This window comes from Vipera ursinii, assembly GCF_947247035.1.
Source record: "Vipera ursinii genome assembly, chromosome: 3".
NCBI classification, from domain to species: Eukaryota; Metazoa; Chordata; class Lepidosauria; order Squamata; family Viperidae; genus Vipera; species Vipera ursinii.
In genome coordinates, this window is record NC_139516.1 from 208,407,926 (window position 1) to 208,432,129 (window position 24,204).

The following is a 24,204-nucleotide window of genomic DNA, read 5'->3' on the forward strand; positions in this document are numbered from 1 at the left end:
ATTATATCTACAGCGTTCCTCTGGTCCACTAGTTTTGTCACTTGGTCAAAGAATGCAATAAGATTTGTCTGGCATGATCTGTTTTTGACAAACCCATGTTGGCTTTTAGTGATAACTTTGTTCACATCAAGGTGTTCGCTGATTTGTTGTTTGATTATCTTTTCCAGAATCTTCCCAGGTATAGAGGTCAGGCTGATAGGTCTGTAGTTTCCTGGATCTATTTTTTCCCTTTTTTGAAGATGGGAACTATATCAGCTCTCTTCCAGTCCTCTGGTAGTTCCCCAGTGCTCCAAGATCTTTGAAAAATATAGTTCAGTGGTTCTGAGATCACGTCTGCCAGTTCCTTGAGAACCTTGGGGTGTAATCCATCTGGTCCTGGTGATTTGAACTCGTCTAGGCTGGACAGGTGTTCACTTACCATTTTCTTGCCTATCTTAACTTGCATTTCTATTCTGTTTTTTATGGCACTGGTTTTGGTAGGTTGGACTGTTTTTTTCCTTTTGTGTAAAGACAGATGCAAAAAATGAGTTAAATAGTTCTGCTTTCTCCCTGTTGCTTGTCACCTTCTTGCCACTTTCCCCCACTAATGGACCAATCATTTCCTTAACTTTTTTCTTGTTTCTTTTATTTTGAAAGAAGCTTTTTTTGTTATTTTTAACTTTGGTCGCAAGCCTTAGTTCATTTTGAGCCTTAGCTTCTCTCACTTCATCTTTGCGGGCATGGGCTGTTTGCTGATATTCTGCCTTAGTTATGTGTCCCTCTTTCCAATTCTTATACTTGTCCTTTTTATCTTTCAGTTTTATCAGAGAGTTCTTTATGCAGCCATGCTGGTTTCTTTTGAAAGCTGTTATTTTTCTTCTTTGTTGGTATTGTGCTAGACTGGGCCTTTATTATCTCACTTTTCAAAATTTCCCAAGCTTCTTGAGTTGTTTTCCCCTTTAGGATTCTCATCCATGGAATTCTTCCCAAGGTCTCTCTGAGTTTATTGAAATTAGCTCTTTTAAAGTCCAAGACTCTAGTTTGGCTGTATTCTATTGCTTGTGCTTCCATAATGTTGAATTCCAATATTGCATGATCACTTTCCCCCAAGGTTCCTGTGGCTTTGACACTTTCTATCATTTCATCTCTGTTAGTGAGAATTAAATCCAATATGGCTAATCCCCTAGTTCCCTTCTCTACTTTTTGGGAGACAAAGTTGTCTGCTAGGTTTGTCAGGAATCTGTTAGATCTTCCACTTGGTGCAGAATTTGTCTCCCAGTTGATGTCAGGGTAATTAAAGTCCCCCATTACTATTGTGATGCGCTTCCTACATACCTTAGTTAACTGACTAGCAAAAAGTTCATCTATTTCCTCTGCTTGGTTGGGCGGCCTATAGTATACACCTATGGCAATGTCATTTTTCCCCCCTTTTATATTGACCCAAATACATTCAAGTTTACAGTTTTCATCATTGTTGTGCTCTACTTCAAGGAAGAAGCAAGCACTATCGTTCAAGACAATATTAAATATTCAAACTTTTAGCTGCATTCAAACAAGGAAAGAGAAAAGAAATGGGAACAGCAAGCACGAACGTAATTTTGGGTAGAGACACAGAAAAAGGGAGAAAACTAGCTTTGGGTGGTGAGAGGTGACATCATTGGGGTCTGCAGGATCTTGCCACTTTCATCAAAATGACAAAAGCTCTGTCCTTTCATACTGCATGCAACACCAGAGCACAGAGAAGGGGGAACGAGGCTTGCACTGTGTCACATGTAGGACACTGCTTCTGTCATTCCCTTGGCAGATACTACAAAATAACAAAAACTTTAGGGGTGTTTGTTTTATTCTGTATGAAATATACTAAGGTTTGTAACTGAAAGCTCTGGGGCATTTTCCAGAAAGCAGTTTTAACAGTGAACCGATTGTTTCCTCCAAGGCCATTTTAGCAAGTATGAATTCAGATCCATTTACTTCAGCTATTTTGATTCAGGAACTTTTTACGTATAATACCTCCTTGGGAGATATTTCTAAGTAAATATGCACTTATCTAACATCGTTAAGCTATTCAGCAAGTTCTCAACAATGCAGGAACGGGGAAATCCATAAAGAATTTGCCTTTAAATGTCTTCACTTCATCTCGTCACATGTTCAAATCTACACATATACTTCCAATACGTGGCTAACATTCACACACCCGAACCTGTGCCAAGAAGCCCATTAAAATAGCATTCATTCAAGTTCTAGCAAAAAAAAAACAACCACGAGACAGAACCGGCTGTAGTTGTGTTGGTGACCCACAGTGGCCCTAAATCAGTGGTGGGATTCGCCCGGTTCGCACCACTTCGGCAGAACTGGTAGCTAATTTTGTATTGCCCAGGCCCAGAAGAGACTTCCAAAAGTGGCATCCACGCAGAGAACCGGTTGTTCACATATCTGAATCCCACCACTGCCTTAAATTATAAGAATGATTGTCTTCTTAATATTGATTTTATATAATAGACCCTATTTAAGCTACAGGAAGTCCCATTTCGAATCTGACATAAATGAAAGCATGAAAACATGTTTAGGATAACCCTTTTCAATCTGTTGGCTTCCAGATGTGCTAGACTTCCAACACACATCAACCACTACCAGCGTGGCCACTGTTGTGCCTGGTTTGTAGTCACCCTGGCCATACTATGGCCAACATCCTCAATGACAATCACTGGGAATGTTGGAGAGCTATTCAAGACTTTTGCTCTCTTTCCCCCACCCCACTCAGCACGTCTTTTCAGTTTTCTTCACAACATTTCTGGAAGTGGCTTATGGTAAGTTTCGCCCTACAACTAATAATAATAATAATAAAGTTGGAAGGGACCTTGGAGGTCATCTAGTCCAACCCCCTGCTCAGGCAGGAAACCTTATACCATTTCAGGCAAATGGCTGTCCAGTCTCTTCTTAAAAACCTCCAGTGTTGGAGCATTCACCACTTCTGGAGGCAGGTTGTTCCACTGGTTAATTGTTCTAACTGTCAGGAAGTTTCTCCTTAGTTCTAGGTTGCTTCTCTCTTTGATTGGTTTCCATCCGTTGCTTCTTGTCCTGCCTTCAGGCGCTTTGGAGAATAGCTTGGCTCCCTCTTCTTTGTGGCAACCCCTGAGATATTGGAAGACTGCTATCATGTCCCCCCTCGTCCTTCTCTTCATTAAACTAGACATACCCAATTCCAGCAGCCGTTCCTTATATGTTTTAGCCTCCAGCCCCCTAATCATCTTTGTTGCTCTTCTCTGTACCCTTTCTAGAGTCTCGACATCTTTTTTACATCGTGGTGACCAAAATTGGATGCAGTATTCCAGGTGTGGCCTTACCAAAGCATTGTAAAGTGGTATTAGTACTTCACGTGATCTTGATTCTCTCCCTGTTAATGCAGCCTAGCACTGTGTTGGCTTTTTTGGCAGCTGCAGCACACGGCTGGCTCATATTGAAGTGACTGTCTACTAGGACTCCGAGATCCCTCTCACAGTTACTACTATTGAGCAACTGAGAGAGAGGGGGCTGATCCAAAGCCAGAGGGTTGGCTTTATACCCAAGATAGGACCAAAACTCAATATCTTCTGATTTGTGGTCTAATGTCTTTAAACACTACAACAAACAAGTTCTCTAAATCTGCTAACATTATAGTTTGAGTTTTAATAGGATCATTTTATGATATAAATAGTACTGTGTTACATGGAAATTACAGCTAGACCAGGGGTAGGCAACCTTGGCTCTTTTATGACTGGTGGACTTCAACTCCCAGAATTCCTGATCCAGCCACGCTGAGAGAAAAGGGGTGCCCATGCCGGCTCAGGAATTCTGGGAGTTGAAGTCCACCAGTCATAAAAGAGCCAAGATTGCCTACCCCTGAGCTATACAATCAAAAAAATTATCTCAAAAGTTAAATATTCCCTGAATAGTTATACAATTAATATTCCTCTGTCATATATTAAACTGTACTTCTTAAGATTCTGCTATTTGGAGAGCAAGTACCTACTTTAAAATAAATAAAACATAGAGAATTCTTTTGAATTAGGATATTAAACGCACACTTATGGTCTTCGGCAATAAACGTTGAAGAGAATTAAATAGCAAAGGGAAACAAAAATTAAAAATAGATTTGAAAAACATCTGGCTATGCATAAACATTAGTAATGAGTCAGTCCAACTGGTTTGATAACACAATATTCTGTAGCAAATCATTCCCTCATGCAAACTTTTAAGTAGTTCCTTATATATTGGTGAACCAGTTGGTTAGTGGTACAACTATCCGAGAGGTTTTGGCCAATTGTGTGTATTTTCCCTTTGGTTTACTATTTGAGGACATCTATTGCATCAACACATATGGTTCTTCAAATTGAAGTTAATATGTTACAGACAGAACAAACATAGATGGGTAATTTTAATTATATAATTTTTATTTCTTCCACCAAAATAAGACGACCTACACGTCCAATATTTATGGCAATAATATTATTAAGAAAATGCAGGTAGAAATTCCTCCCCGCAGTCTTAATTCCCAAGGGAGACTTCGTTTTCCGGGGTTTTTGACAAAAACTCAGACATCCACCAGAAGGAAATTGCTATGCTGAAGGTAAAACTTCTTATAACATCCCAATCATTTTGTTCTGTTTAGGTGAACCGTCCAAATGCGGTACAATTAAAAAGGTAGCAATTATCACCTTGAGTTGCCAGTGATCGCTTTGGAGCAAGGGGAAAAAAAAAGCTCTTTGCAGAAACATTCATGAGACAATTAGACCACAAACATGCTCACACACATTTCAACATCTGCTAATCAGTCACTCCAAATATCAGCATTCTACAGTCTTGGTCCAAGAAGTGACTCCAGCAGTAATGCAAAACAAGATTATATACTCTTAAACACAGGTACAGGGGTAAACAATCCTGTCTTTCCAAGGTTTCAATTCAACTGACCTCCCCTGGACATGGCACCATTTGCTATTAAAGCTTCTCCTTCTGCCCAATACAAACAGCCTTCAGCTAGCTACCTTATCAGATGGATAAATAATAATAATAATAATAATAATAATAATAATAATAAGTTGGAAGGGACCTTGGAGGTCACCTAGTCCAACCCCCTGCTCAGGCAGGAAACCCTATACCATTTCAGGCAAATGGCTGTCCAGTCTCTTCTTAAAAACCTCCAGTGTTGGAGCATTGGTGTGTGGTGTAGTTGGTTCACACAGTGTGGTGGGATGGAGGGTTTGTTGTCACTGTGTGTTGGGGGGAGAGAGCACGGGGGGAGGCTCAGCTAATCTCAATGTACACATGTTGTACTTTGACAATAAAGGTTTATTTATTTATTCTAGGTTTGTTCTATTTTTTAACCAATCATACCATCGTTCCCAGTTGGTGTAATACATAGATTCTTGTTTCTGTTTTATTTTATTTTATTTTTATTTATTTTTATTTTATTAATATTTCTATACCGCCCTTCTCCCGAAAGACTCGGGAGAGTTTTAACATATAAGTTAGTAGAACAAACCTAGAATATGACACTTCATAGTAATCTTTATGGTAATATTTAATAGTCGAAATAGACAACGTTAAATAAGATTTAAGATTTACCGGGATGTAATTACGTGTAACTGCACAGGGGATTTCAATCCCCAGTTAGTTTATATGCATGTTTGTTAAGTGTTTGTTTGTCCTTTTCCTTTTCTTTCTTAATTTGAAATGTATATACTTAGTGTGTATGACTCTGTAAATATTTAAAATAAATATAAATAAAAATTTAAAAAAAGGTTTATTTATTTATTTATTCACCACCTCTGGAGGCAGGCTGTTCCACTGGTTACAAGGTTACATACAAGGACCTGGTTACATACAAGGACCTGACTACAGATGATCGCTAGCCAAATAGATAAAATTTGCAAATTATTTCCAAACAATGTTCTAAGGTGTGAGGAAAGATATTGCAAATAAAGAAAACACCTTTAGGGACGTACAAACGTTTACAAGTTGTTCTGTTTACGACTGTTGTGTTGCTAGCTTCTGGTGCTCCTTGTCCATGCTATAACAAGTATATTTGGGCAGTGAGTGGGTGGGGGGAAAAACATGGATGGCAGTAGCTAAAAAAACGAGGTAGGCAAAAGAAGACACTGCAATGAATGATAGGGGGAAGCTGTGTGTGGGGGGGGGGCAGTTGAACCGATTAGACAAATGCTGCCGACACTCTAAACAATATTTTGAAAAGTATACTTCTAACAACAATTAGCAGACAGGAATAGACACATCAGTTGCTGTTACAAATATAGGCTATGAAAAAAAAAAACCCACAAGAATAAGTTAGCTCCTTACTTCTTCCCCCAATTCTGCTCGACAAGTTATCAGACAGAACAGGAAAAGCACACCTTGTCCAAAATATTATTTTTTTTTAAAATGGGAGGAATAAAGTTTTCTTTACATGGCAATAACCAGATGAAAGAGTTCATCCCTGCCACGAATCCGGTATTCGCGCACCATACACCTAACAACTTAAAGTGTACCTTTTTCCAAGATTAGTTTGTATTATTACAAAAAAAATAAATAAATCAGTTCAATGTAGATGAAAGAAACGGTTTCTGGGACAAAACGGGCGAACGTGGGAAACTTCCGATCAAGTCTTCCTCCCTGTTTATTCAGGAGCTTTCACTACAACTTGGAAAGCAGACTGTTTGAAAAACAAATGGAGCTTTCGTTTCCATCACAACTTCCCCACCCTCAGCCCCGTCCATCACCTTTTCCCCCAAATTACTTGACCGCCCCCTTAAGAAATATCAATACGTACCATTGCTTGCACAATTTAGAAATCCCAGAACCTGCATTTCCCCTTGCAGAGGGTTAAAGCCTCAAGTGGAAAAAAAGGAAAGAAAAAGTGGGGAGTGATTGAGTGAATCCCTCTCCTCGTAAGCTGTGTCTGCCGCTCTGGGCTCCTCCTGTCAACTCTCTAAATACCCAGGAGTTCTCAAATTTCACAGTAGGCAGAAATCAAAACACGCACCCTTTGCTTCAAAAACAATTTTTTACGCACCTTGAAGCATAAGGGGGGGAATAGGGCAAAGCCAGCACAAGTCTTTAAGAGAGGCGGGTTTGAGTCTTTTGCTTCAAAACTGCTTCTTTTTAGAAGGTCCTTTCGGGCCAGCCTAGAGAATTACAGCCTCGCAGAGAGACTGAAACAATAAATAAATAAATAAATAAATAAATAAATAAATAAATAAATAAATAAATAAATAAATAAATAAATAAATAAATAAAAATAAAAATAAAAATAAAAATAAATAAAAATAAAAATAATAAAAATAAAAATAAAAATAAATAAAAATAAAAATAATAAAAATAAAAATAAAATAAAATTTGCTCAATTCCCAATCTGTTAGGTAGGACATAGTTCAATCTTGAAAAGCCTGGAGCGATTCCGCCTCTAACACACACACACACACACACACACACACACACACACACACGAACACACAACAGAAGTAGAGAAACGCTTTGTCGTTACAGTAGTCATTTATTAATAAATATAAATATCCTCCTAATGTATTTAGCTTGTACTGTCCAGTCCAAGGGTAGGCAACCTCAGCTCTTTTATGACTCATGGACTTCAACTCCCAGGATTCCTGAGTCAGCTGACTCAGGAATTCTGGGAGTTGAAGTCCATGAGTTATAAAAGAGCCGAGGTTGCCTAGCCCTGGTCCAGTCTGAAGCAAATAAGGTGCAACTGGGTTTCCTGCGCACAACTAAGATGCTAACAAGGTGCAACTGGGTTTCCTGCGCACAACTAAGATGCTAACGAATAACAAAACAAAACACACACACACACACACACGGAAAGCCCAGCAAAACTAGAAATGATTCTATTTGCACGGCTAGATCGCTGATCTATTCTCTTTAACCATATCGTGCTAGTGTTTTGACATTTACAAAATCAAAGAGGAAGTTGAATACGTTCGGAAAATGTCAGTTCGCGACTTTTTCTTTTAAATACAAGTTCAATTTAACTTTGCTGTGATTGAAATGTTTAAATCAGTGGCGGCGAACCTACGGCACGCGTGCCAGAGGCGGCACGCAGAGCCCTCTCTGTGGGCACGCCCGCCATTGCCCCAGCCCCGCCTCCCCCTACGGACCCCTCCTCACCAGAAGCCCCCCCTTCGGAGAGTCGACCCCGGGCGTGGCCTGTGCGGAGCAGCACAGCCAAGAACATGGCAGCCAGGCAGCAGGGAGAAGACTCCCCACCTTCGCGCCCCGAAGCGCGCAAATGATGCTGCTGGGTGCGGGTGGAGGGCGAGGCTGCCCTGGTGCTACAGGGCCGATAGGGTGATCAGCGGGCCGTGGAGGCGGTGGGTAGCCCTGCGAGTGGGCGGGGTGGAGCAGGGGCCGGCGGCAGAGCAGGCGGGCCAGGGGGCGGTGCGGGTTTTGGGCACTCGGTCTCTAAAAGGTTCGCCACCACTGGTTTAAATCAAAGCTCCGGGCAGATGCATAATTAATTCGGTGGAAATGTAAACAGCTGTATCTTTGCAAAATGTGAAACTCGACACTGCTTGAAATCATGCTCACCTTCTACCCCAAACGTTCACTAAGCATCAGCTACATTTTCAAGCGCGCCGTGCATTTTTAAATCACCCCAAATCTCCCGCAGTGGGCACCTATATTAATTTGAATAAATCAGGTTTAATTATATTGCCTCTAAGCAAGAAATAACAGTTAACGCTGTGAATTAAACATGCTGGGGGCTAAATAACGACCACACTTGACCTAGGAGCATTGCAATCACCTTCTTACTGAAGCAAAGGTTTAAGATATTATTCCACCTCTACTAAGTTTTCTGATCTTTAAATATCATTTTCCAAACTTGCTTCCGGAAGCAGAAATGTCCTTCACACTCGAACACGGAACGACGATATGGCTTTGTAATAAAACAGTATAACAGTATAGCAATTATCTTACATTTTAATTGATGCCATGTATTGCGCAACGTTCATTCAGGATGATGCAAACCATTCTGCGCTCAACTTAGTTTGAACTTGGGACAGCTACAGGCAGAGTCCTCAATTTACGACCACTTTATTGAGCCCAAATTTTACACTGCTAAGCAAGGCAGCGGTTATGTGAGTTTTGCCAAATTTTACAAGTTTTTGCTACCAAAAAAAAAAATTGTTAAGCAAATCTGCAGCTGTTAAGCGAATCATGTGTTTGTTAAGCAAATCTGGCTTCCCCCATTGACTTTGCTTGCTGGAAACCACCTGTGAAGGTTACAAATGGTGACCACACATGACCCCGGGACAGTGCAAGTGTCTTAAATATATGCTGGTTGCCAAGGGCCAGCATTTAGATCATGTGTCTATAGGGATGCTGCAACCTTTAATTGTGAAAACTGGGTATAAGTCATTTTTTTCACTGCCGCTGTAATTTTAAACGGCCACTAAACAAATGGTTTCATTTCCAGAAATATTACAGCTCTTTTTCAAGGATGTTCTACAAATATTTTTTTTGATGCCTGTTATCTTGTTCTCCCTTTATTCTATTCCTTTCAACCTTGCCCTGTATAACTGTTTTTTTTTTCAGTCCATCACCCATTCATATCAAACACCTAAATCATGAGAGTTTTGCTTAATGATCATCACCTCAAGAGAGCTGCATGTTGAACCTTCTTGCCATCCATGGCAGTCCTATTTTGTTGTTGTTAGCTGCGAAGTCGTGTCTGACCCATTGCGACCCCATGGACCACGTTCCTCCAGGCCTTCCTGTCCTCTACCATCTTCTGGAGTCCATTTAGGCTCACGCCTCCTGCTTCAGTGACTCCATTCAGCCACCTCATTCTCTGTCGTCCCCTTCTTCTCTTGCCCTCAACCTTTCCCAACATGAGGCTCTTCTCCAGTGAGTCCTTCCTTCTCATTAGGTGGCCAAAGTATTTGAGTCTCAACTTCAGGATCTGGCCTTCTAAAGAGCAGTCAGGGTTGATCTCCTCTAGGACTGACCGGTTTGATCGCCTTGCAGTCCAAGGGACTCGCAGGAGTCTTCTCCAGCACCAGAGTTCAAAGGCCTCAATTCTTTGGCGCTCATCCTTTCTTATGGTCCAACTTTCACTGCCATACATTGCAACTGGGAAGATGATAGCCTTGAATATACGCACTTTTGTTGGCAGGGTGATGTCTCTGCTTTTTAGTGTGGTGTCTAGATTTGCCATGGCTTTCCTCCCCAGGAGCAAGCGTCTTTTAATTTCTTGGCTGCAGTCCCCGTCTGCGGTGACCTTGGAGCCCAGGAAAATAAAATCTGTCACTACCTCCATTTCTTCCCCATCTATTTGCCAGGAATTGAGACGGCCGGATGCCATGATCTTGGTTTTCTTAATGTTTAGTTTCAACCCAACTTTTGCACTTTCCTTTTTCACTCGTAACAAGAGGCTCTTTAGTTCCTCTTCACTTTCTGCCATTAGAGTGGTATCATCTGCATATCTTAGGTTGTTGATATTTCTCCCGGCAATTTTAATTCCAACTTTTGATTCATCTTTACTAGCATGTGAAATGAGAGCAATGGTGCGATAGTTTGAACATTCTTTGGCACTGCCTTTCTTGGGAATTGGAATGTAAACTGATCTTTTCCAATCCTGTGGCCACTGTTGAGTTTTCCAAATTTGCTGGCAAATTGAGTGTAGCACTTGTACTGCATCGTCTTTTAGGCAGTCCTATTAGCTATCTCCAATTCTATATTTCAAAGATGTCCGTCTTCTTTCTCCTGCTTTTTCTTGGCGTCCTCAGTTCACAGCCATATATTATCACTCAAAAGTCTACTACTTTAACCATACTGGTATTTGTTGTCATTCAAGTAAGTTTGTCCAAGTTACCCATTGCTTCCTCCTTGGGATTAATCTTCTCTTTACTTCTCCAGCACACAATATGTCTTCAGTTTCTCTTGAATCCAAGACATAAGCCAATCTAACATCTTCACTTGCTATCGATTATAAGTTCACCAAAAATGCAGAGTGACCACCACCTCCTCCTCCTCCTCCTCTTTTACACTTCAGGTATCGAGAGAAAAAATGTTCTGGTTCTTGCTCTTCTAGTGGTTTCTGAGTGACATTAATGCATATTTTTCCATTTCCATTTTTTACTTTCTAAATGAGCTCCTGCGTGTCTTCTTTACTCTCGGCTAACAAAATATCATCTGCAAATCTCAAATTGTTAGTTTCAGCTTGAAATGGAAAAATACGATATGAATCCACAATCTCAAAAAATAAATCAGTTTGAAAAGGGGAGCCCAACCACCATCAGTACTCAAATGATCTCCAGAATACTTTCCAAAAGGCTGAAAGATTTGGGACCCCACACAGAGACAGGCTGTTCCATAATATAGGAGCCGCCACCGAGAAAGGGTGGCTATGCTCTCAGGCTTCCCAGCTAATGTGGAGTGGGGGCCCTTAACATCACTTTCTCAAGAAGCTTACATTAAGAAGAAAAGAATATGGTTGGGAAATATGGTCCTACAAAATACAGTAGACAATATCATACAAAGGCTTCGTAGGTTAACACCGGTTATTTTGAACTGGATCCAGAAACCTATCAATAACCAATGCTCCTTCTGGAAAACAACGAACTACCCTCCAGAACAGCATGGCTGAGAGCAGATGTCACATGCCCCAGAACATTAAGATCTGCATATTCCGACTCATTTCCCATGTCCAAAAATTTCAAACTTTTCATCTGTTGTTTTTGGGGGGGTTTGCAGCATTTTGGATTCAAAAGCAAAAGCTGCTTTGGAGAATGCAGGGACACCAAAGTGGTAACCTGGATGCCATTCCTTAAAGCAGCTGTGCCGCTTCCCACCCTGGGACAATATACTTAGCTACTTACTGCAGGATGAACATAGTTGCAAAGCTACTAATTCTATTTTCAAAGACTATCATTGTAAAGAGTTGGGGGTGAAGGTTCGTTCTCCGAGTGTCAGTCATGACCTTTCATAAGACCCATCACAAGACCCTCAGTCAACACATCCACTCCTGAAGCCCTTATAAACACAAGAACACTGGCATCCCCTGAACTCCGCTGAAGAAGATACCCAGCCAGAAATGTTCGGAAACCAACCCACCAGCTCGGAGAACGAACCTTCACCCTCATCCTATATCCGAGCTACAGATATTCGGCACTATTGCAAATTGTTAATTATTTCTTCTTATATCACTCCATACCTTATACATATATATATATATATATATATATATATATATATATATATATATGGATCCTTGGTTTTTCGGGTTTTTCCCCGCGTAGAATTAAAGGTGTAGGCGCAACGTTTCGACGGAATCCCATCCGTCATCATCAGGCTTCTGCTTCCTACTTCTGGGAGAAGCATGTGGCTCTTGCTCTTTGTTCCTCTTTTTTAAACTGCCAGAGGGGGTGTGTTCTGTGGAGGTGTGCTCTGATTGGGTAGGGGACCAAGTGTGTTCTGATTGGGTGGGAGTGTGTTTTGAATGGTGGGGGTGTTCTGATTGGGTGGGGGTGTGTTCTGAGTGGATGGGCTGGTCTCAGCTGCCAGCTCCAGAACTGAGCTGGTGAGTTGTGCTGCTTTTGTTCGGCTTCGTGTTTGTGGTGGTGCCATGTTTTTATAGTGGGTGTCAGTTTGCTTATTGTGTGGTTTGGAGGGGTTTAAAGTGGCTGATGTTGCAGCTGTAGTTAGGTTTCTGTTTTGTGGTTGTGTGTCTTTATCGTTGTGGGTTCGGATTTGCTTTTTGAATGGTTGTGTGGTGGTGATGTCATGTGATGTTATCATGAGTTTGGGTCTGGTATCATTCTTGGTGGTTGGGCTTCGTCTGTCAATCAAGGCGGGTTTCCAAATGGCTGGTAGACGAGAGGTATCATCTCGTTTATTCATGCTGTGGGGGCGTTTTTCTATCTCAATGGCTTCTCTGATTATTCTGTTGTTAAAATGTTCAATTTTGGCGATAGTTTTGGTTTTTTTAAATCAATTTCATGTCCCGTGGCTTCAAAGTGTTGGACCAGGGATGAAGTTTGTTCTCCCTTTCTGAGTGAGTTTTTGTGCTCTTCAATGCGTGCACTTATTTTCTTCTGTTGGTCTGTCCGATGTATGTGGTGGGGCAGGTGGTGCATGGGATTTCGTATACTCCTTGGTTTTCTAACCCAATTATGTCCTTGGGGTTTCTTAGGATGGTGGATATTTTTCTGTCTGTGTAGAATGCTGTTTTGATGTTGTGTTTTTGGAGGACCTTGCTGATTCTGTCTGTGGTCCCTTTTAAGTATGGGAGGAGGGCTTTGCCATTTTCTTGTTCTCTGTCTTGGGTTTTTGTGGGTGTCTCTCTTTGGATTAAGTTGGTAATCGTGTTTCTTTGGAATCCATTGGCTGTTAGTACATTAGTGAGAGTGTGTAGTTCGGTTTTTAGGTGTTGTTCGTCAGCTAGGTGTTTTGTTCTGGAGATGAGTGTCTTGGCTACGGAGTTGATCTGTGCTGGGTGGTGGTGTGAGAGTGCGTTCAGATAGCGGTTTGTGTGTGTTTTTTTATGGTAGATAGTGTGTCCTAGGGAGCCGTTGGATTTCTTGTAGACTAAGACATCAAGGAAGGGAAGTTGATTGTTAGCTTCTGTTTCCATGGTGAATTGTATTTTGGGGTGTAGGCTATTGAGGTGTATGAGGAAGTCATCCAGTTTTTCTTTGCCGTGTGGCCAGATTACGAAGGTGTCATCTACGTATCTGAGCCAGAGTTTGGGTTTGTGGTTGGATTTTTCCAGAGCGAGGGTTTCAAAGTGTTCCATGTAGAGGTTTGCGATGACAGGTGAGAGGGGTGATCCCATGGGTGCTCCTTCCATTTGTTTGTATCTTTGTCCATTGTAGATGAAGTATGTGTTGGATAGGCAGTGGTTGGTCAGATCTAGGATGTGTTTTGGGGGGTTGTATTTATTTAGGATAGCTGTCAAGGCTTCTTTGATTGGTACTTGGGTGAAGAGGGATACAACATCGAAGCTCACAAGTAGGTCCCAGGGCTGTAAGTTTAGTTTACTTATGATCTCTATGAATTGGAATGAGTTTTGTACGTGTGAGGTGATGGAATTTGCATAAGGCTGTAGTTGTTTGGCAAGAAATTTGGCTAGATTTTGTAGAGGTGAGCCTATGGAGCTGACTATGGGTCTGAGTGGGGTTCCTTCTTTGTGTATCTTGGGCAGACCATAGAGCTTAGGACATCTGGATGATTTTTCTCTGGGAATGATTGTTTTCTGGATCTCTTCACTGATGGGTGTGGCTTTTATTTTTGATTTTGTGGTTTTTTCCAGGTAGGTGGTGGGATCTGTCTTGAGGAGTTTGTATGTGGAGTCTCGGAGTAGGTTGGATAATTTGGTATGGTAGTCAGATGAGTTCATTACCACCGTGGCGTTGCCTTTGTTGTATCCCTCTTCACCCAAGTACCAATCAAAGAAGCCTTGACAGCTATCCTAAATAAATACAACCCCCCAAAACACATCCTAGATCTGACCAACCACTGCCTATCCAACACATACTTCATCTACAATGGACAAAGATACAAACAAATGGAAGGAGCACCCATGGGATCACCCCTCTCACCTGTCATCGCAAACCTCTACATGGAACACTTTGAAACCCTCGCTCTGGAAAAATCCAACCACAAACCCAAACTCTGGCTCAGATACGTAGATGACACCTTCGTAATCTGGCCACACGGCAAAGAAAAACTGGATGACTTCCTCATACACCTCAATAGCCTACACCCCAAAATACAATTCACCATGGAAACAGAAGCTAACAATCAACTTCCCTTCCTTGATGTCTTAGTCTACAAGAAATCCAACGGCTCCCTAGGACACACTATCTACCATAAAAAAACACACACAAACCGCTATCTGAACGCACTCTCACACCACCACCCAGCACAGATCAACTCCGTAGCCAAGACACTCATCTCCAGAACAAAACACCTAGCTGACGAACAACACCTAAAAACCGAACTACACACTCTCACTAATGTACTAACAGCCAATGGATTCCAAAGAAACACGATTACCAACTTAATCCAAAGAGAGACACCCACAAAAACCCAAGACAGAGAACAAGAAAATGGCAAAGCCCTCCTCCCATACTTAAAAGGGACCACAGACAGAATCAGCAAGGTCCTCCAAAAACACAACATCAAAACAGCATTCTACACAGACAGAAAAATATCCACCATCCTAAGAAACCCCAAGGACATAATTGGGTTAGAAAACCAAGGAGTATACGAAATCCCATGCACCACCTGCCCCACCACATACATCGGACAGACCAACAGAAGAATAAGTGCACGCATTGAAGAGCACAAAAACTCACTCAGAAAGGGAGAACAAACTTCATCCCTGGTCCAACACTTTGAAGCCACGGGACATGAAATTGATTTTAAAAAAACCAAAACTATCGCCAAAATTGAACATTTTAACAACAGAATAATCAGAGAAGCCATTGAGATAGAAAAACGCCCCCACAGCATGAATAAACGAGATGATACCTCTCGTCTACCAGCCATTTGGAAACCCGCCTTGATTGACAGACGAAGCCCAACCACCAAGAATGATACCAGACCCAAACTCATGATAACATCACATGACATCACCACCACACAACCATTCAAAAAGCAAATCCGAACCCACAACGATAAAGACACACAACCACAAAACAGAAACCTAACTACAGCTGCAACATCAGCCACTTTAAACCCCTCCAAACCACACAATAAGCAAACTGACACCCACTATAAAAACATGGCACCACCACAAACACGAAGCCGAACAAAAGCAGCACAACTCACCAGCTCAGTTCTGGAGCTGGCAGCTGAGACCAGCCCATCCACTCAGAACACACCCCCACCCAATCAGAACACCCCCACCATTCAAAACACACTCCCACCCAATCAGAACACACTTGGTCCCCTACCCAATCAGAGCACACCTCCACAGAACACACCCCCTCTGGCAGTTTAAAAAAGAGGAACAAAGAGCAAGAGCCACATGCTTCTCCCAGAAGTAGGAAGCAGAAGCCTGATGATGACGGATGGGATTCCGTCGAAACGTTGCGCCTACACCTTTAATTTCTACGCGGGGAAAAACCCGAAAAACCAAGGATCCACATACAGGCACCCGCGAAAACCTCAGAAAACAAATATCTTACCTCTACGGGGAGGAAATCTACCAGCTAACCAAGACCTACGAAAAACTCGAAGTACGAAGAGCTTCCATCCTGTGTGACCTCACATTCCTACGCAACTGCCGAGACCAAAATTTAATCCCCACATCCTTCCAATTGAAATTCCACTCCAACTCTGCAGCCATCAAACGCATCCTGATAAGAACAGAACTGGCCCTAATCAGAAACGAACTCCACACAAAAAGATTCCTCTTGGACCGAATCAACAGAGACCTCCTCACACTTCACCTCAAACTCAGCAACAAGATCCACCCCACACTTTGGGACAAATTCAAACAAATCGCTGTCTGGAGAGCTGAAACAGAGACTGCCTACAAAACAGACACACACACCAATAAACTCCGAAGACTAAAGGAACGCCAGAAACAAACCCCTCCTCTCCCACAGCAACACATGAAACAAACTGTGCACAACATCTCAGATAGGATTCTCACCATAGCCGAAACCAACGTCCTGTCTAAAGGATTTAATTTTGCAGTCACTCCCAAACACATTCCCACGGAAACCATTATATGCGGAGTCGAATCCAGCCTGACCAAAATTAACCCTGATGATGCCAACAAAATCAGACTCGAAGTTACCAACATCCTCTGCACCAGCAAACCACCCAAAAGCAACTTACCCAAAGAGGAACAGACAGCACTACTTAACCTAAAAAATGACACCAGCATAATCATTCTGCCAGCAGACAAAGGCAACGCCACGGTGGTAATGAACTCATCTGACTACCATACCAAATTATCCAACCTACTCCGAGACTCCACATACAAACTCCTCAAGACAGATCCCACCACCTACCTGGAAAAAACCACAAAATCAAAAATAAAAGCCACACCCATCAGTGAAGAGATCCAGAAAACAATCATTCCCAGAGAAAAATCATCCAGATGTCCTAAGCTCTATGGTCTGCCCAAGATACACAAAGAAGGAACCCCACTCAGACCCATAGTCAGCTCCATAGGCTCACCTCTACAAAATCTAGCCAAATTTCTTGCCAAACAACTACAGCCTTATGCAAATTCCATCACCTCACACGTACAAAACTCATTCCAATTCATAGAGATCATAAGTAAACTAAACTTACAGCCCTGGGACCTACTTGTGAGCTTCGATGTTGTATCCCTCTTCACCCAAGTACCAATCAAAGAAGCCTTGACAGCTATCCTAAATAAATACAACCCCCCAAAACACATCCTAGATCTGACCAACCACTGCCTATCCAACACATACTTCATCTACAATGGACAAAGATACAAACAAATGGAAGGAGCACCCATGGGATCACCCCTCTCACCTGTCATCGCAAACCTCTACATGGAACACTTTGAAACCCTCGCTCTGGAAAAATCCAACCACAAACCCAAACTCTGGCTCAGATACGTAGATGACACCTTCGTAATCTGGCCACACGGCAAAGAAAAACTGGATGACTTCCTCATACACCTCAATAGCCTACACCCCAAAATACAATTCACCATGGAAACAGAAGCTAACAATCAACTTCCCTTCCTTGATGTCTTAGTCTACAAGAAATCCAACGGCTCCCTAGGACACACTATCTACCATAAAAAAACACACACAAACCGCTATCTGAACGCACTCTCACACCACCACCCAGCACAGATCAACTCCGTAGCCAAGACACTCATCTCCAGAACAAAACACCTAGCTGACGAACAACACCTAAAAACCGAACTACACACTCTCACTAATGTACTAACAGCCAATGGATTCCAAAGAAACACGATTACCAACTTAATCCAAAGAGAGACACCCACAAAAACCCAAGACAGAGAACAAGAAAATGGCAAAGCCCTCCTCCCATACTTAAAAGGGACCACAGACAGAATCAGCAAGGTCCTCCAAAAACACAACATCAAAACAGCATTCTACACAGACAGAAAAATATCCACCATCCTAAGAAACCCCAAGGACATAATTGGGTTAGAAAACCAAGGAGTATACGAAATCCCATGCACCACCTGCCCCACCACATACATCGGACAGACCAACAGAAGAATAAGTGCACGCATTGAAGAGCACAAAAACTCACTCAGAAAGGGAGAACAAACTTCATCCCTGGTCCAACACTTTGAAGCCACGGGACATGAAATTGATTTTAAAAAAACCAAAACTATCGCCAAAATTGAACATTTTAACAACAGAATAATCAGAGAAGCCATTGAGATAGAAAAACGCCCCCACAGCATGAATAAACGAGATGATACCTCTCGTCTACCAGCCATTTGGAAACCCGCCTTGATTGACAGACGAAGCCCAACCACCAAGAATGATACCAGACCCAAACTCATGATAACATCACATGACATCACCACCACACAACCATTCAAAAAGCAAATCCGAACCCACAACGATAAAGACACACAACCACAAAACAGAAACCTAACTACAGCTGCAACATCAGCCACTTTAAACCCCTCCAAACCACACAATAAGCAAACTGACACCCACTATAAAAACATGGCACCACCACAAACACGAAGCCGAACAAAAGCAGCACAACTCACCAGCTCAGTTCTGGAGCTGGCAGCTGAGACCAGCCCATCCACTCAGAACACACCCCCACCCAATCAGAACACCCCCACCATTCAAAACACACTCCCACCCAATCAGAACACACTTGGTCCCCTACCCAATCAGAGCACACCTCCACAGAACACACCCCCTCTGGCAGTTTAAAAAAGAGGAACAAAGAGCAAGAGCCACATGCTTCTCCCAGAAGTAGGAAGCAGAAGCCTGATGATGACGGATGGGATTCCGTCGAAACGTTGCGCCTACACCTTTAATTCTACGCGGGGAAAAACCCGAAAAACCAAGGATCCACATACAGGCACCCGCGAAAACCTCAGAAAACAAATATATATATATATATATATATATATATATATATATAGAGAGAGAGAGAGAGAGAGAGAGAGAGAGAGAGAGAGAGAGAACAAGTTTCTCCAATGCTTAACAAACTGACAGCTTCCATTTGACAAGTTATTTTACCTTATCTGAAAGTACAGCCTTACCTGAAGGCTAGATAGGCTGCCTTGTGTCAAAGCCAGACTTTAAAACGGTCTAAACTTGCTTGGTGGGGAACTGACTTGGTATCAGATTCCCGAGATTTCCAGGTTTTTGAGGTTTTCCTTCCAACAAAGAAGCCAGAAGGAAATGCTCAGCGGCAGTTCTTAAGCAGCATTATACGCAATTCTTGGGGGAAAAGCTGGTTAGCACTTTATTTACAGGAGGCTGATGTTTCCATCCCCCACCCCCCACTTTACTCTTTTGTTAAGTGGATGTAGCTAATGTTTGTAATACTAGTCAGCTGGGGAATTTAAATCCTGTTATCATTGCCAGTAGATGCAGAGCTAAATCCAGGCTCTTAAAAGCACCCTCCTTAAATTATCCTCATTCAGTGTCTCTCATGTTATTCTGGCTGAAGATCTCTCAATTTCTATCAAATCAGAGCTTTTTAACATTTCAATGGAACACTTCAGCACAGCATACCTAGGGGATTCCCAGAAAGCCATAGCTATAAAAATGAAAGGTTATCTTTCACATACGGGTGAATGTTAAAGCCAAATACATGATCTATCCAATTATAAATAGCCTAAGGCAGGGGTGTCCAATCCTGGCAACTTTTAAGATTTGTGGACTTCCAACTCCCAGAAGTTGCCACGGTTGGACAATCTAGCCAAAAGATATAGATGTATATATAATGCTGTGAGTAGGTTTGATTCAACGACATCTAAGAGTCTGTGAACCTGGAAATTAGCTCAACTTTAAACCAAGAAAAGACAGCTTTAATTCGAGATTGGAACAAATTACTTTCCTCTAGTCCAGAGGTAGGCAACCTTGGCTCTTTTATGACTTATGGACTTCAACTCCCAGAATTCCTGAGTCAGCATAGCTGACTCAGGAATTCTGAGAGTTGAAGTCCATGAGTCATAAAAGAGCCGAGGTTGCCTACCCCTGCTCTAGTCAGAAGTGCTGTGTGAATCTTAAAAACCTAGACAGCTGTGGGGTTGGTAGTGGACAGTTCGTAATCAATCATACACCTAAACCTAGGGTAGGCAACCTTGGCTCTTTTATGACTCATGGACTCCAACTCCCAGAATTCCTGAGTCAGCTATGCTGACTCAGGAATTCTGGGAGTTGAAGTCCATGAGTCATAAAAGAGCCAAGGTTGCCTACCCCTGACCTAAACAAATGAACTCAAGTGCAGAGTCATTGAAAATTCAAGATATTTTAATGTAAAGCTAATTTCTGAGCTCTGGCAAATAGAATCCACTTCCCAAACTCTACGGCGCTACTCAGGCCACACAATACTGCCTGCCTTAAACACTGGGTAAGGGGCCAGCAATGCAATGATGCCTTGCCAATCCCCTCTTGGTAGAACTCATGAAACACCAGACTGCTTTTGGAAGCAAGCAACTTGCAATTACATGCTGCCCGAGGCGTTTCACGGGAATTTCTTCTCTCAGAACTGGCTGGTGGCACTGCCAAGGTCAAGGTTAATTCCTGCAACAAGAAGGGAACTGTTTTATTGATAGGAATTCTTTGAAGCTGAACCACAGCTTCTTGGTATACCGCAGTGTTAAGAAATATTAAATAGCAAACATCACAATTCAATGTGAATTGCTCTGATGGAATAAGGGGGAAGCGTCACGTCAATAACTGGAACCACTTGAGTACTTGTCAACTTGTAAAGTTTCATGACCAACTCTTTAGGTCCTTGCTCCCCCCCCCAGGTTTATGAAGTCTGCCATCTTTAGGTCTAAAGAGGCTATCAGAAATGATAAAATATCTGCATAATAAAAGAGGAATGTTTGATTTCCCTGAAGGAGGCAGGAATGAAAACGTTGGGATCCACAGCAAAAGAAAACAGATTTAAATTACTTGTCTAAAGAGAACCGTCGGATCCACTATTCCCGAGCAAGTTGTTTAGATAAGATCGTGTTATCTCCAAATATTTTAGAATCGCACCGATTTAATTCTATTCAGAAAAGGTCTGGTTTTCCCCAGTAGAATATACACATCAAGAAATGAAAAGGAGATCATGCCTCAGCCGATTCTATTGGGCTACCTCTCTGGGATGCAATCCAGAGGCGTAATATTACAATGCTTACAGTTGTTCCCAAGGAAATGGATCCAAAATATAGTGCAGGGCAATCTTTGTTCCACCCAACAGTCGCTATGTTTGCCCATTGCTCAGGAACCCGTGGCACACTTCCCCTCATCCTCTATCAGTTAATCCCCCTGAGATATCCCATGCTCTGCCTCCCATCCCTTGGGGTCCCAACAGCCTCCTGGGCCTCCTCCCCATCCCATTACCAAAGTTAACCATCTCAGAGCTCAAGTGTCAAGCGCAGGGCAAGTCGGGAGATTCAGGCAGTTCAAATGAGCGCAAAGGTTTATTGCAAGCTTACGCTCTCTACAACAATCTGAGCTACTAACGGTCAACGAGCAGGAGTGAAGGAGGCATCCAAGGTGGTCTGGACTTGGGATCCCTTGCGGGTGACTTGTGACCCATTTCAATCCTCCCTTGGGCTCAGCCTGGTCATCTCCTACGTAAGGCTAGCACATAGGGTGGAGAGGAAAGCTGGCAGGATAAAGCTAGACGTAAGCTTTGGCAGCGTGAGTTGTCCCAGCAGACTTAAGGCTAGCTTTAGCAAGCACAAGAACACGGAGAACTTTTTTTTAAAATCCCATTTATATCCCGCCCTTCTCCAAAGACTCAGGGCGGCTTACAATCTAAAGCACAAATCAATGTGCTTAGCAGTAGCCTTCATACTATGTATATGCCTGCTTATTAGGGCTTTCGCCCCCCCCCAAGCGGCATTATTACAAAGTCAGCTTATTGCCCCCAACAATATGGGTCCTCATTTTACCTACCTCGGAAGGATGGAAGGCTGAGTCAACCTTGAGCCTGGTGGGACTCGAACCTGCACTAATTGCAGGCAGCTGGGGTTACTTAAGGAGGCATTAGCCCACTGCTCCACCAAGGCTCTTTGCCAGCCTCAGAGAAAGATGGCCACTTGTGGGATTGTGCCATGTGGTCAGCAACACCACAGCCTGTCCTCCTTCCCTACCCTGACCTTCTGAGTTCTGGAGAACCTCAAAAGCTACGTGAATGACCAATGACGGAAGGTAAGGAGGAGCATGTCGAATCTGGTGAGGGGGGGGAAGCAGACCCGGTGCTTGTGGGAACTTGACGGGGCAAGGTGTGTGTGTGGGGGGGGGAATAAGCAGAGCAGGTTCTGCGGCATCAGTTGTAAGAGTGATCAACCGCAAGGATGCTGCAGAAGACATAACTTCAGGACTGGGACCTACGTCCCCGGGAGGGGGGGAGAGGGTGTCTCATAACTATGAATGGTCGTTAAATGACTGGTCAGAAACTGAGATTGCCTGTACAAAGAAAGAAAGGAAGGGGCTATGTTACTGTGTAGCACCCAGGATTCTCAGCGTCAGCTTCATATGCCACGGTTTAAGAATAGATAAATGTTGAACTGCAGCCAGTCCTTTTCTTATGGGCACTGACACTTGTAACTCGTGGTAGTCCAGGATACAATCTCAGTTTGCTGCTCTTGAGATCACATTACCAGCCCCCGTTGCAAGTCAACTCTTTCTACTTTCTAGAGTTTCATTCCCAAAGAGACAAATATATTGAATCACTAGATCAGGGGTAGGCAACCTCGGCTCTTTTATGACTCATGGACTTCAACTCCCAGAATTCCTGAGTCAGCTATGCTGACTGAGGAATTCTGGGAGTTGAAGTCCATGAGTTATATAAGAGCCGAGGTTGCCTACCCCTGCACTAGATAGCTGACAGTGAATATGTAGTTTCAGTGGATCATATTCTACTATGCCTACAAATTCTTTCCACAAGTTTGTGTTCCTTTTCAGCACTCAATTTTCACCTTAAAAATTACACCCTCTTGTACTTCTTAATTATAAGCACTGACATGTAACAACGTAGCACAAAGCAGTTTCCTTTACAAGCTCTACTATGCATTAAGATGTTTGGGCTCAGTATTTAACACAGGCTTGCAAAACTAATGCAATTCCCCTCTCATTCAAGCTTCCCTTGCTAACCAATTTGACAGAAAAGGAGGGGGGGGGAAACAACCCCAGAAATTAGGTTTGTTAGAAAAACTTCCAAAGCTTAATCACAATTAAACTAAAATGTGAAACACATGATTTGAATTTTCATCCATTCAGCTGGTCAATATCTAGATGATATTTGCTTGGAGATGTGCAGATAATGATAACAAGCAGAAAGTTGTTAGATGTTTTTATATGTACAATTTCTGGAGTACTCAAACCAGACCCAAATTATACATCCATCAGGTGTATAAACATTGGACTACTCCAATACACTCCAGAAGCTGCCTTACTTTTAATAATGAAAGGGTTAAATGGCTATAGATTAAAATCCTATTATCTTTAATTCCGGACACCACTATCTAAGTGATAAATTTTACTTCAGATCTTTCTAAACCACAAAAATTTGTTAGATTGGTGTGTTCAAGACACAAAGCCTTCTCAATGGTAATCCAAAAACATTTTGAAGCTTGCATCCTTACGCACAGGATGTGTAGACCTTTTCAATGCCATCTTTAATGCCATAGATATGTTTCTGATAGTCATTTCGATTCTCTGAAAGTGTGTATGTCTCCTGAGAATACTATGGATAGCCAAGAAAATAAATGGATCATCAAAACAACCCAGAGTTCTCATTCGAGACGCAAATGACCAGGCTCAAATTATCCTATTTTGGAGACGTTATGCAAAGACCTAGTTCTCTAGAGACGGTGTTGAAGGAAAAGTCTTCATCATGGTTAAGTCCAAGCCGGGAATAAACAACATGGCGACTGCTTTAGAAAAAAGGTTGCAGTTTATTGAAGAGGAGAGCCAGACAGGAAGATGGCTCTGGAAGAAAAGAGAGCGAGCACATGTAGAGAGTGGGTTTTTATATCCTCTGGAGCCTTTTGTTTGGAGTTGT

The 24,204-nt window shown here is 42.4% G+C and overlaps 1 protein-coding gene across 4 annotated transcripts in view; it reads right to left on the bottom strand.

Moving 5' to 3' along the window:
• Positions 1 to 24,204, bottom strand: part of PTK2 (protein tyrosine kinase 2) — a 268,019-nt gene that overhangs the window by 215,132 nt on the left and 28,683 nt on the right. Inside the window, exon 1 of one of the 4 annotated variants that reach the window (XM_083360044.1) lies at positions 6,782 to 7,451. The exons of 2 other annotated variants lie outside the window; for them this stretch is intronic. In XM_083360044.1, coding sequence (XP_083216170.1) covers positions 6,782 to 6,818 — 37 coding nt within the window. In that variant the 5' untranslated portion in view covers positions 6,819 to 7,451. Of the gene's footprint in view, positions 1 to 6,781; positions 7,452 to 24,204 lie in introns of those variants that run through there. One more of the 4 variants, XM_083360045.1, reaches the window with a different exon arrangement.